Here is a 14,220-nt window from a genome sequence, read left to right as displayed (position 1 = left end):
CAAAATATAACATAATATGGGAGCATGTATATTCAAAATGGATGCACATATAAAATCTATTTTTTTCTCAAGGATAAGGATAACTATAATATAATATAATTCAAATAGGGTTGCATTTATGGTTATAGTTATGATTTAATTAAGGATCATTTAGGGTTATTATTATGAATATGATTGCGATACAATGAGAGTTAGCAAGTTAGAGTTAAAGTTCAGTTAGGGCTAAGGTTATTGTTGTTATGATTAGATTAGAGTACAAGTTTACCTAGGGTTAGGATTAGGGTTCCATTGTACTATTATGATTCAATTATTATTTTAAAATAATGGGTAAATTTTAAAAAATAAATATGTTATATGTTCAAAATATTCAATTAATAATTTACGTAAATTAATTTATTATGTCAAAGGCACACCCCATATGAAGTTTTCAACTTACTTATTGAAATCAATGGTTCAAAATTGACTAGAAGGATGCAAGACAATTGAATTGATTTCAATCGTATGTTTACATTAATATTAATTTTTTTTAAATGATAAAAATCTAAATTTTTTTTTTTTAATATGATTAATTAGAAAAAGAATGTGCACAAAAGAAAAATCTACTATTTAATGCTTTTAATAATAATATCTTTTAATGGTATCTTCTTTTATTTGAATATTCCATATTTTTTTGAAGTTTCAAAAGTGGAAAAGACAAAATTATTAAAAAAGAAAGAATAGAGCTATTTTTTCTACTTTTTAAAATCATTAATTTTTAATTGAATAAAAATATTATTTTAATTATTTATGTTTTTTAATGAAATTACAAATAATAATTTAGAATTATTAGAACTCATTTAATAATTTATAGTTATTTGTCTTATTAAGATTTTAATTATTGTAGAATATGTATTTTTTGAACTAGAAATCTATCTTTTATTTATATCTTATTTTGATAAGAATATATTTTAATTTAATCTTCTTTTATTAAGATATTCTATCTTAATTTTTATTAAATTATTCTAATCATCATCTTCTTCTTTTATGGTTACATTAAGTTGAAAATTAATTTTAATTTTTTTTTGTCTTATGAAATTACAAATAATAATTTAAAAAGATAATAGAATTAATTTAATTTATACATTTGTCTGATTAAATTTCAATTTATTGTTAAATAATTACCTCTCTCTCTCTCTCTCTCTCTCTCTCTCTCTCTCTCTCTCTCTCTCTCTCTCTCTCTTCCTCTTCCTCTTCTTGTACATATCTATCTCTCACTCCTGTTCAAATATACGTCTATCTCTTCCTCTATCTCCCCATATTTCTCTCCCTCTCCCTTCATATCTATTTGTTTATCTATATATCAATCTTTGTATGTCTCTCCATTTCTCCCTCTCTCTATGTCTCCTTATATCTCTATATCTCTATCACTCTATCTCACCATCTATATATCACTTTATCTCTCCATATTCCTTTATAAACCTCTTTTATCTTTGTATCTCTGTATCTTTATATATTTATCTTTCACTCTACATCTCTTTATCTCTCTATCTATTTTATCATCTTCCTCTCTCACTCTATCTTCCTCTCTCACTCTATCTTTCTCTCCCCCATCTATCTATATAAATGCCCCCCTCTATATATCCATCTCTCTCTCCCTACCCCTCATTTTAAACCTCTATATTCATATCTATTTTCATCTTTATATCCATCTTTCCATCTCTCTCTCTCTCTCTCTCTCTCTCTCTCCTTATTTTTTCAGCTTCAACATCTATCTAATCCTATCTTTTCTCTCTCTTTTTCCCTCCATATCTCTCTCCTTTTCTTCATCTTTCTTTCCTCTTTCTCCATTTTCATATTCATCTCATCTCCATTTCTATCTATATCTCTATATTTATCTCTTTACCTCTCTCTTTCTCTCTTGCTTTTCACCCCTCTACCTCTCTCTCCCTTTCACTTGATTGCAAACATAACATGAGCCTATGGGTTATGGAACTTGATTATCTTCCTAATTGAAAAGTTTAGTTTCAGTTATGATTGGAACCATGTAAGAGGATGCAAAAATATATTTGAAACTATCACTTCTCCATTGAGACCTTTGTTGCATAAGCAACATTATTTTCTAAATTTGAACTACCAATTGATCTCATGTACTATGCAAATTTATGAAAAAAATGAACCAAATTTTGTCCTAATTGATCTTCTGCACCTCTTCGACATACCCATTACACACTAAGATGTAATTGGTAGTAAACAATTTTATTTGACATATTTATTTTTTATATGGATTTAAAAAACAATTGCATCTCATTGGTATATGTTTTAAATATTTAATATCGATTGAGTTTATTCTTTGTTTTTATTTTTATGTCAGACTCGGCTTAGACTTCTGTATTTTAAAAGTCCATGACGGAACACATATCTAATCTGCTTCTTCCTTGAAGGTTTCAGGGACTTCAAAGTGTTTTTTTAAAGATGTTGGACTTCTAAGAAAAATCCATAACAAAGTCGACAATCCGTGCAATAATCAAGTTTGCGTAGCATACGGACAAGTGACATGTCAATGGCATCATCATTTCCCCCCTCCTTTCCGGCTCAGTGACATGACAATGGCATCACCATTTCACTCCTCCTTCCTGCCTGACTACCTTGATCCTTCGATGCTGCTCATGTTCCTCTTCTTTCTCCTTGCCTGGTCGTTGAGATTTTTCTTCTTCCATGTTCTTTATGAAATAATAGAAGAATGAACATTAAATATTCATTTAAGAATATGGTCATTTTTATATGTATACACCTCTTTCTTTATAAATATCATTTCTATTGAGGGCAAAGAAAGCAAACAAGCAGCGGTTTTCAAACCATGGATTTTGATTTCCAGACCACACCACGGTATGTATGATGCGATTCGGTTGTTAATTGACTGTTAAGGATTGTTATGCCTTAGGAAAGTAGATTTAATGGAGATCAGGGGCGACCTTGATAGAAAACAATTAGAATTGTTACTGGATTCTCAAAAGACATTAGAAATCTGAATTCTACGTTTTAGAAAACATAAATGGGGTTTACCAGAAAGCATTTATTTTTAGTAGATTTTGAAGTTTCTTTTCTTAATTTAATGGATTTTAACGAGATAAGAATTGATTTTTATGATGCCAGGTGAATGCTAATTTGAAGAATTGTTGTTATAGGTTTAGTGTTGGTCGGGAACTAGCAATTTTGATTACTTCCTGCGGGATCCTGGACAAGACATGGGAAGAGATCTGTCATGTTGCTAAAAATGGCGTAGAATTTTCTCTGAAAGAAGATGAAGGTGTAGCATATGTGACCTTCCCTTCATTTTCTACAGAAGATTTCAATGTCACAGACAGTAGATATGGTGAATACAACATCGAGAATGAGAAAATCATCTCTGTTTGCCTCAAGGGTACTGATGATAAGCCGGCCCTTGTTCATAAGGGATCTTTCAACAGATTCCTGCGTATTCTGGAAAGTTCAGATTTCAAAGCCAAGGTAAATAGGCCCTTTATTCCTTATAAAAAAAATGTTCTGTGATGTGGGTTTCCTGTCATTGCATTTCCCAATACAATTCTTCTATGACCACCAAGTAAAATCTTTCAATACAAAAAAAAAATCTAATCACAAGTTTTGTAGTTTTACAGGGGCAGTTAGCATATTTATTAACTTAGAATTTCGTTCACCTATACAAGAAGCAGTTTTTGGTAAAGATGAAGAATGAGAATTCCCCTTTTTAACTGAAGTGAGCCAAATTTTCTTGTGACTGGACTGTTGAGACATGTATCATAATGCAGAACATCCAGGTTTAAACCCTGGTGAAAAGCGCCCACAATATTGTTGTGTCCTAATGCTTGTATTTCGGTAGCATTTTGTTGTGCCTCCAATATTTGCAGATTCCAAGTTCCATATTCTTAATTCTTAGGGAATATCATGATTTGGTCAATGAGGGTTTACAGAAGAACCCTCAAATTTTTGGGCTGCTATATTGCGGGATTGATTCCTGTAGTTGATGTACAGATATGAAATGGGTATCATCATGTTTATGTTCAGCTTTACCACTTAATCATATGCACTGAACAAATATCTAGCATTGTTGACAACCAGATTGCTCATCCGTCTTACTTAATTCGGTAGATATCTAAGTCTGTAAATATAACTAATGCTGTTTATTTGTTTGTTCTATCAGGTACAAGGTTTAAAGGCACAAGCCATTATATTTGCGGGCCATTCCATGGGAGGTGCAGTTGCAACTCTGGCCACTCTGTGGTTTCTGCAAAAGAAGGCAAGAAATATGTCTTATTTTTGCATCACATTTGGTTCTCCTTTGGTGGGAAATGCTATTCTTGGGGAGGCAATCGGGCGTGAAGATTGGGCGGGAAAATTTTGTCATGTTGTCTCCAAGTATGATATTGTTCCTAGGATGCTCCTTGCACCATTTGAATCAATTGCCAAGCCTTTGAATGCAATTGTGCCTCACTGGGGAAGGATGATGGGTATTAACAATGTTGCTACAACACATCTTTCTATATCAGAGGCTTACAAAACTCTTTTTGAGAAAGTCCTCCAGTGCACATCTACAATAGCAAATAATTACCCAGGACAATCTGGTGTAAGAAGCCCGTATAGACCCATTGGTACTTACATGTTTTGTTCAACCCAAGGTGCAGCTTGTATTGATAACTCTGAAGCTGTCCTGAAGATGCTGCATTTCACCATGGAAGGAATGCCTTCTGAACAACTTGCAGTCACCTGTGCTTCAGATCACACAGGTTATGGCCAAATGTTGGAAGCTATCACCAAAAACTTCCTAAATCCAACGCCAATTGCAAATTGTGCCACAGACTCCTTCGAGATAGGAATAGCACTGGAATTGGAAACAATGGGTGTTGGAGCTCAGGTAATCACATAGTTTCTTTATTATGTATCTTAGTCGCATATTTAATGCTTTGCAAGCGCAAAAACATGGATACTATACCGAGAGATTGATTTATTCGTATATTTCATTATCAGTAGATATTTTGCCAGTTGAACGCTTGAAATTCAAATTTTCATGCTTGAAAAATAAGCAAAATTATGTCATATATAATATGAAGAATAAAAAATGAGTATCTCACTACCAGCGCACTCCATGTTAAGATTTTGATTAAGGCAAGCTAGTGAAAGGATGTGAGGTAACATGAGCAGGTATGGACAGATTCTGCCTTCCATCAAGTCTGATTTTATCGATGTTTTTTCCTAGCTAGAAGCGGTGATTCCCAAGGGATTTGATGTAATCTTTAAGCTACCTCCCAGACATTTTTATCAATAGCCTTTCCTCCAAGCATTCTTTGAATCTTGACGCTCAGTTAAGTTTGGTTTGTATTTTGTCTCTATGTTTTCAATAACTCAAAGTCAAAATGATATGTATATGTAAACATTATTGTACATAATCTTAGGTGTAATAGGCTTACAATAGGCTAATATTTCACCGATAGCCTTACCTCTAACCATTAGTAAGTTTGATTTGTATCTAATCCTTGTGTATTCGCTGACTCAAGAATCAAAATGATGCGTATATGCCACACAAAGATCACAGCTTGTACTGGCTAGCTAGACTTTGGCAAATCTCCCAACTTCTGTTGACTTGCATTCATTTATTTCCATAGCTTTGTTAACCTCTTAGTTCTCTGTTTTCTTTCCTCTTGATGTTGTTTCCTCCGTTTCGACAACAAAGATTGATGATTTTTGTTATATATTTTATTAAGCAGAATCAACATGCATCTCTTGCACTCATACAAGCTGGAAAGGTTAAAAAAGAGCAAGATATGAACATCGAGAAACTAAATGAGGATTTGAGCAGGAACCAAAGTCACATGGCAGAGGTGGAATGGTACAAAGGAAAATGTAAGAAGGGCTCTGGCTACTATGATTCTTTCAAAGTCAGACATGATGTTGGAAACCCAGAGTATCATGTAAACATGGCTAGAGATAGTTTGGGAAAATTCTGGGATGATATTGTTGAGATGGAGGAGAAACATGTATTGCCCAGTGACTTCAGCTTTCAAAACAAATGGATCAATGCTGGCACTGCATATAGAAGACTTGTAGAGCCTCTGGACATTAAATACTACTATTGTACACGGAAGGACAACAAAAGCTATCTCTCAGCTGGTAAGAGACCCCACCGTCACATAGTTCTAGAGAAATGGATGAAAGAAAAAGACCAAACTCGCATCGGTCGAGATAAAAAGGAACGCACAAAGTTTGCATCCTTAACTGTGGACTCCTGTTTCTGGGCTCGTTTACAAGATGCTCTTCAAGCTTTGCCTAATCTCCAGCAAGAGCAAGACCAACATCAAGTCATGAATGCCTCACTACAAGAAAGCCAAGAGTTTGAAAATTATGTTTGGGGTATGATCAGAGACAAGAGTATTTCTGTTGAGATTTTCTTGAAGGAGAGTAGCTTAATGATTTGGTGGGGTTACCATCGTCAACTTCAATCTCCACAATGGAGATCAAACTCTCCTTTGTTCAACTTCATGGCATATGAGAGTTGGAAGTAGAAAACTCAGAAGAATGGGCTTTTTCTTAACTTTGGAATGATCTTTCAAAAAAAAATTCTGTTGGAAGTAGTTATTTGTGTGGTTTCCTCCTTGTGCTTAGTTTTCTTTTCAATTAGGTGATTATATGCTGCATTTCGAACAATGAGTGGATAGTGGGCTCCATCATATATGTTGAGTTCTTGAAATGTAATCATGTAGTAATAGGACTCTGTTTCATTCCAAAGGAACTTCTCTGTAGTTCAGAGGAGTTTCATTCCAAAGGAATGTTATGTCCATTAGAGGTTTGTTTCTTTATTCTGATCTATTATCTCTCTTATTTAACTAGATTAAAAGATAGACAAGTTTTAATATATATGTTCACTTACAGGACATAGAGTTAAATGGAGTTTGTTCTTCAACAAACACATTTTACATGTAAACATAAAATTTTCTAGATTTTATTTTAAAATCTTTAGGTTGTCTGGCGTGAATTATTTCATCAATATAATAATTCAGAAAACATTCTCTTATTTATTCAATAAATTGTTTGACCTATGAAGTAGTCAAAGCAAATACTAGTATAATGGCATCTATGTGTACTATAGGTACAAACGTTTTAGTGTAATCAATACCTTTTTAGTTTTCTCGTACCAACTTCCGTAGTAGGAGGTAACTAAACAAATCTCATGTATTATTCCTTTGAATATGCCTCTATCTCACTATTCATTGCTTCTATGGCCTTTTTAAAATTGTTCAAAGGTCCGTGGCTCTTTGTTTTCCATGATTTGAGTCATCAAAGACAATTCACTTTTTCTTGTAACTTTGTTGCCATTCTTTATAGATTTGATTCCCATTATAGTTGATAGACAATTTTTTTTTGGTCTATTTTGATATTTTTGATTTCTTTTTATTCTCACTTAACCATTCAAGTTCTTCTTTAATGGCATCAATCACAATTTGAATTTCCTTTGTTTCCATTTCTATATTATCTTTAGTCTATTCTACTACTTCATTAAATATTGCATCTCTATTTATCAATAGTTTCTTGCTTAGTGGATCATGAAATTTGTATATGTTATTTTCTAATACATATGCAATGAAAATGCATATTAGACCTTTATTATTCAACTTAAACTCTTCTCTTTTAAAATATGTGCATAAACAACACATCCAAAAACCCTCAGATAAGACACTTCGACTTAATTCCAAACTATGTATATTCAATCCATTCTTTTAACTATTTTTGCAAAACTCCTATTTGGAAGATATATCATTTTATTTACTATTTCTGCGAAAACATTCTTATCCAAATCATTTTGTTTCATCATACTCCTTGTCATTTTGATAGTGGTTCTATTTTTCATTTCAACAACTCCATTTTTGTTGTGGAATATAGAAAGTAGTGAACTCTCTTGATTTCATGATTTTTATAAAAATCTAGAACTTGATTGAATTTGTATTCAACCTCATTATCTAGCATTAATTATTTTAATGTAGCTACCTTTTCATTTTTCAACCAACATCTCAATTTCTACAAACTTTTTAGGTACTTTTAATTTTGAAGCCAAACAACATAGGCAAGCTTTTTTAAATAATTGTCGATAAAGGTTAGAAAATACTTTTATTTTTTCAAAGAAATGTTTTATCGAAACCACACAAATTACTATGAATTATCTCAAGATATGGTTTCTCTTTTGAAGAATACCATTTGCAAAGCTAGCTCTATGTTATTTCCCAACAATACACACTCTTCAGACATTTCTTTTGTATTCTCAATGAAAGACAATCTTTCAACCATTCTCATGTTTTTGAGTAAAAATAAATCACTAAAGCTAAGATGCTCATATTTTTGGCAGTAAATTATATTTCATCGATTTCATTTGTCATCAACGTATGGTTTCTTTGAATGAAATAGAGAGGAAATATCTTATCATATTAGCTTTTGCAACAACTTAATTTATTTTTAATTATGAACTCATCTTTATTAATTTTTTTTTGTAATTTTGTTTTGACATTTTCCTAGCAAACAACACATTCTTTATAAGTGTTGAGCCAATAGTGTTTCATTCATATATTTTAACTCAATCTAGTTCTAATTGTAATGTTATCTTTTCCTTTGGTTTCATGAGAATTATTATTTCCCAACGATACTTTACTATTATGCTTCTCATCTAAAATGATGAATAAATTCTCATTAGATGTCATATAAGAGCACCTAGAATCAATGCATTGTACATTTCTCACACTTGCATTTGTATTGAAGAAAGAAATCAGAAAACTTTGTTTATCTTGAATAGTGTTATGAGCATTCTTTTTTCCATCTCAACTTGTTTGCTTCAACATTCCAATTCATACTCTATAAAATTACTATAATTAAAGTATTGGACATTCGTTTTATAATTATTATCTTTTCAATTATTCCTACCTCTTCCTCTAAAACTATTAGTTATACCTTTCAAATTGTTATCACTTCCTCTAAAATTGTTTTTGATTAGGTAGGAAAGGTTTTGAAAAGGCCAATAACCTTGTACAAAGAGAAATTTAACAATAAGCACAATTATACATCAAAGAACAACCAAGCGAAACAATTAAGAGACCACGAAAGGGAAAACATAACTAAACCTAACAAAACAAACCAACCGAAAGTTAGGGTGGTTTAAAAAATTGTTCCAATGATTTTTTCTTTATCAAAGTACAAGGATCCTTCTCCCTAAATCTTTTCTTCTTGGGACAAATAAGATGTCTAGTAGATCCTTCTTCCAATCTTGAAGCTTTATAAGAGGTGTCCATCACATCTATCTAGGGATTTCCTTTAATAAACTTCTTTATGAACCTCCTCATAGGAGGTAATGGATTCTTCCATAGAAGTTGGCATTTGTTCCTTTTTCTTCCAAACAAAGTAGTGTTTCTTATTTCTCAAGAAAGTCATAGTGGCACGACCCACTTTACAACAAGAATGGTAAATACCTAGAGAGTCTTCATATATAATGTTTTGCACTCAAACTCCAAATTTTGAAGATAAGGAAATTTGAGTGGGGGGCACCTAGTTTTTATCCACAACATAGAAAATCTAGCGAATAATACTACATGAATTTGGTGATCTTATCAATAACACAACATTGCCCAAAAGATCGACAAATAATTAAAAAATATTTGTATTCCAATACTCCAAGGGCAACCCAAATAGGAAACTTGAATATATTTGTCATTGGGTTGAACTAGGAGACCAATTTTGAAGACAAAGACTATTCATGCCCATAAACTATAGGAGTTGCTAGGTAACTCCCCAACACCACCAAGATCCCTGCAAGAATGAAACAACTTCCACAAGAGAGAATGGCAAGATGACTTGCATAACAATGCATAGATTGAGTATGGTTGAATATGAATACAAATGTACAAATGAGCCTTGCTTATAAAGGCAAGTTGATGGGGTAGAAATGCAACTCCCTTGTTACAAATATTAAATGCATGATACATTATGAAGCTAATACTAAATAATGAACTATTGACTCATATCTATCTAGAATGACACCTAGGATAACTGATATGATCAATATTAAATGATGAGTTACATGTGATAACTAGCTAGCCTAAGTAAACTTGACCATGCGAATAGGTTCTAACTATGAACTAGCTAGGATATAAACTTATTCACACCAATAGAAACTAGGGGTCTTCTAGAAGGATCCTAGAGCAATCCCCCAAATAGGAAAAAGAAAAAGAAAACATTCAATATAGTAGTTACCTCAACCCAGCCTCTAAGTTTTCAAACCCAAAGAAACCATCTTCTCACAGTATCAATATGGGGATGATTGCCAACAAATCTCTCAAGAAGTGAGCTCCTAAGCCATGTTGACGAATAAAAAAAGAAGAGAATCAAGAATATCAATTTTGACCTACCCATCCTCCATAAAATTAGTAGACATTGTTACTAGGACTCTCAACCTACACCAAATAAAGGAAAATAGTAGGAGGAGAAGAAAAATACTCCCATCCATCCCAACATAATCCAATGAAGAAAATATAGCCTCAAGCTCTATCTCATAGAGTTGTTCTAAAATCTTAGGGGATGAGACAATGATAACAATATGAGGGGAAGCATCCACCACCTCACAATGTTCAAGAATTAACTCAAACTAAAATTTAACCTTTAAATATTTAGGAATAGAACCACAAGCACCATTTGGTCTTTATCAATATTTTAGAGAGAAGAAATCATTTTCTCATCCCCTTGTGTGTGTGAAAAGTGGACCTGCATCTGTATCTGGAATACACAACACTTCAATTAAGTCATTAGATGCATGGTTAGTAAATCAATAATCAATGAATAATAAAACCATAACAAATTGACCCAATGCCTTCTAGTAGATGCGAGTTTAGATTGCTCTTAGATTGCTAATCTATCCAGTGACTAGACAACACCTAAACAAAGGATTTTTAAATCTATATGAGCATGAATTTAAGTTAGATGGATGCGAGATTAATCTAGATATGCATGATTAATCTAACATGATTTAAGCAATATATGAACACAATATATGAATATTTAACCTAAATGATTTAAGAAATATGAAGTAACTAATATGCAATATTTCAATGCAAATTCTCAATTAACCTAGAGAAAAAACAACATAATAGCAATATATTCTCTAGGATTTTTGAATGAGAGATGAGAGCCTGAATTTATAAAAAATTTAGAAAGAAACCAACGGCTGAGATCAAATGATGATGAGCGGTCAAGATTTTCCAAGAGGAAGCACAATCTAGGTGAATTGATGTGATTGGATGCTTTTCTCAGTTTTAAAGGAAATTGAACTAAAATTAAGATAAAATCAAGAAAAAAACTGATTTATTCTCTATTTCATTCAATTTTAATATTTAATTGTTTTAATTGCTTTCTTTGAGATTATTTATCAATTTTTAATTTGTTTTTTTCAAGATTATCTCCAATTGATTTCTTTTCTCAAATTTAATTCTTTTTTTGTCAATTAATTCTTTTTTTGATTTATTTCATTTTTTGAAGATTTGTGCTCATAATTTCCAATTCCTCTTTCTTGATTTGTTTCCTTTTTTGAAGATTTGTGGCAAATTGATTTATTTTTAAATTAATTCCTCTTTTTGATGGTTTAATGGCAAATTGATTTATTTAATTAAATATGCAAAAGATATTTAATTAAAATAAATAAGATAATTATTTAAAATGATTTACTTGGAATGATTTAATTAATTAAATAAATATTTAATTAATATTGAGTTATTAATTTGTCATGTGACATTTGATGATTAAAGAATTAATTGTGTGCTCAAGATTTATTTAATTGCCTTTGGTTAGGACCTTGGTGATGTTGTCAAGATTAGGGGCCCATGGTTTAGATGACCATTTTTAGGGTATTACATTTGCCCCTCTTTGAATTAATGTGCGAGCAACACATTGGTTCAAAGAAAATTTGATGTCTAGGAGATACCAGTTCTGAACTTGATTGATCATGAACTAGATGAAAAGCGAGGTGTTTAGCTTGTTTCAAAGTGACGAAGCTGAATGAATTCTGATTAAATTGATATCGTTCCCAAATTTGATTGAACTTAGGAATGATAGAAAACAAAAGATACTGAACTTGAACTTGATTGATCAAGAAGCAAATCTTACTGATCTAGAACTTGATTGATCTAGACACAGCGAGTGATGATAAAAATCGATCTTGAACTTGATTGATCAAGATACAATGAGCCAAGATAAACTGGCCAGCTTGATCCAAAACAACGAATACTGAACCCTTGCTTAGATTGAGTGTGATCAAAGATACTCTTTAAACCCTTGATTGAGTTTAAATGAATAATCAACTTGATGAAAAGTGATGAAACTGATTAACGTTAAGAGATTGATTCAGATAAAAACAATATCAACTTGATATGAAGCGATAAAACTGATATGCCCCTAGAGATTGATTTGATTCAAATGATCGAGAGATCTCAACTTGATATAAAGTGATGAAGTTGAGATGCCCCTAGCGATGAGGATTTGATTGATTTTATTTAGTTGAAAAAGATGTTTTGCTTGACTTTCGATGAAGATTTGAAAATTTTATCGACATTTGAAGATGTAAGGTCATAAGGTCACGAGTATGCCCCCTTAGGAGAGAAATTGAAAGATAACAAGGGTACATGATGATAGGCAATTTTGAGCGATGATAATGATTTGAGCACAAATTGATTCAGAGGAATTTTTGAAAATTTTGCGTTGATTGATAAGAAATTGAGAGCAAAGTTGATTTGTAGAAATTAAATTGAGATGCAGTGTTGATTCACGAGAAATTGAGCGTAAATTGAAGAAGAGAATGAGCAGTTGATGAAAGTGCTAAGTGGTCAATGATGTGAAATTTTGATGAGAGAAGTGACGTCAGATTTCGATTTCGATCCCGAAAATGGACTCAGGACAGCCGATTTACGAGCTCTTGATTTGATTTCATCGTACTTGTGTTGATTCGTTTATGAGATGCGTTCTATATGCTTTTATTCTACATGTATGCATTTCTTTTCAGCATGTAATGCAAATGATTATGGATGTCTATTTTTGTTTCTTTTTATATGCAAATAAATAAATATGAATGAGTAATGAGTAATGCAATTTTTTCATTTTTCTATGCAATAAGATGCATGCAAATGAGTAATAATGAAATGTATGAATCTATATAAGATGCTTATGTATGCAGCTAACATCTCAAAACACAAGTACTCGATTGGAGAAATGATGAAAAGAGACCACTTAGCTAAGGAATGATGATGCTTCCAACTCTCATGCAGAAGATAAAGAGATCATTGTTGTCAGACCGAAATCACTCTAAATTCACGAGATGCAGAATAAAATTCAAAATGAGATGCAAAATGAAATGCAACCTAATCCCAGTCACTGGATTTGAACAACTTAATTTTCATCATTGAGCGTTTTACAAAAATAGCAGGAAGATTAGAGTTCCTTTCTTTTCATGTGCAATATTAATTATCTTGTCCGCAATGACCCTTTTTTCGTTCATATCCTTGGACAGATTTCACAAGGACCTGGATTGCATGATAAAGAAATTCTCTCAAAACAAACAAAGAAATGATGGGAACCTCCCCGTAGCATACAAATAAGCAGAGTCGAGGTATGTGAGGCGATTTCACCTTGATGTGAAGGCTCTTATCACAGACAACCAACTTTTTTAAATGTTTCCAGATCATCGAAATCATTCCTACAAGCAGAAAACAAAGAAAATGTTATGCCCCCAATCCTTGCTCCTCTTAGTCACAATAGACTTCCTCGAGTTACTCAGAGGGATAATAATAAAAAACCAATATAAAAGACAACACACAAAGAAAATTTTCATGCATATCTCAAATAGTTTAGTGATTGTTTTCAGTTTTGTTTTGCTTGTGTACTCAGTGATAATACTCTTTAGTAGTCAAGAGACAGGTAATTGACTCGGAGTGGACGACTAGGTTTCACTGACGTAAAGTTGACTTGGTTGATACTGCTTAGGATATGTAATGTGTTCTTGTCGATTACCTAAGACTAGGACATTGACCAGTTTCAAGCCATGAGGGTTCCAACGAACTAGGATGTCACAAAAGTGACTAAAATATGTACAAGCGAAAGTAAAAGATGCATGAAAGAGGAAAATGCCAACGTTGCGTTGATAGATGGAGCGATTTGAGTACAAGAGGTGCC

The 14,220-nt window shown here is 32.3% G+C and overlaps 1 protein-coding gene across 1 annotated transcript; it reads left to right on the top strand.

Annotated features, from left to right (window-relative positions):
- Positions 1-2,443: 2,443 nt before the first annotated feature.
- On the top strand, positions 2,444-6,827 carry LOC131037858 (lipase-like PAD4). The gene is made up of 4 exons (XM_057970091.2): positions 2,444-2,865; positions 3,165-3,486; positions 4,178-4,888; positions 5,739-6,827. The coding sequence occupies exons 1-4, from the start codon at positions 2,837-2,839 to the stop codon at positions 6,531-6,533; spliced, it is 1,857 nt and encodes a 618-aa protein (XP_057826074.2). The 5' UTR covers positions 2,444-2,836; the 3' UTR covers positions 6,534-6,827.
- The last annotated feature ends 7,393 nt before the right edge of the window (positions 6,828-14,220 follow it).

The sequence above is a fragment of the Cryptomeria japonica genome, chromosome 5 (assembly GCF_030272615.1).
Source record: "Cryptomeria japonica chromosome 5, Sugi_1.0, whole genome shotgun sequence".
In the NCBI taxonomy this organism is placed as follows: domain Eukaryota; kingdom Viridiplantae; phylum Streptophyta; class Pinopsida; order Cupressales; family Cupressaceae; genus Cryptomeria; species Cryptomeria japonica.
This window is presented reverse-complemented; position numbering and strand designations above follow the sequence as displayed.

What these genes read in the sequence shown, in the direction of transcription:
- LOC131037858 (XM_057970091.2), top strand. Translation starts at nt 2,837, where the DNA reads ATGGATTTTGATTTCCAGACCACACCACG. An exon ending in GATTTCCAGACCACACCACG is followed by an intron (nt 2,866 to 3,164) that starts GTATGTATGATG and finishes TTGTTGTTATAG; the next exon opens with GTTTAGTGTTGGTCGGGAAC. An exon ending in CAATGGGTGTTGGAGCTCAG is followed by an intron (nt 4,889 to 5,738) that starts GTAATCACATAG and finishes TTTATTAAGCAG; the next exon opens with AATCAACATGCATCTCTTGC.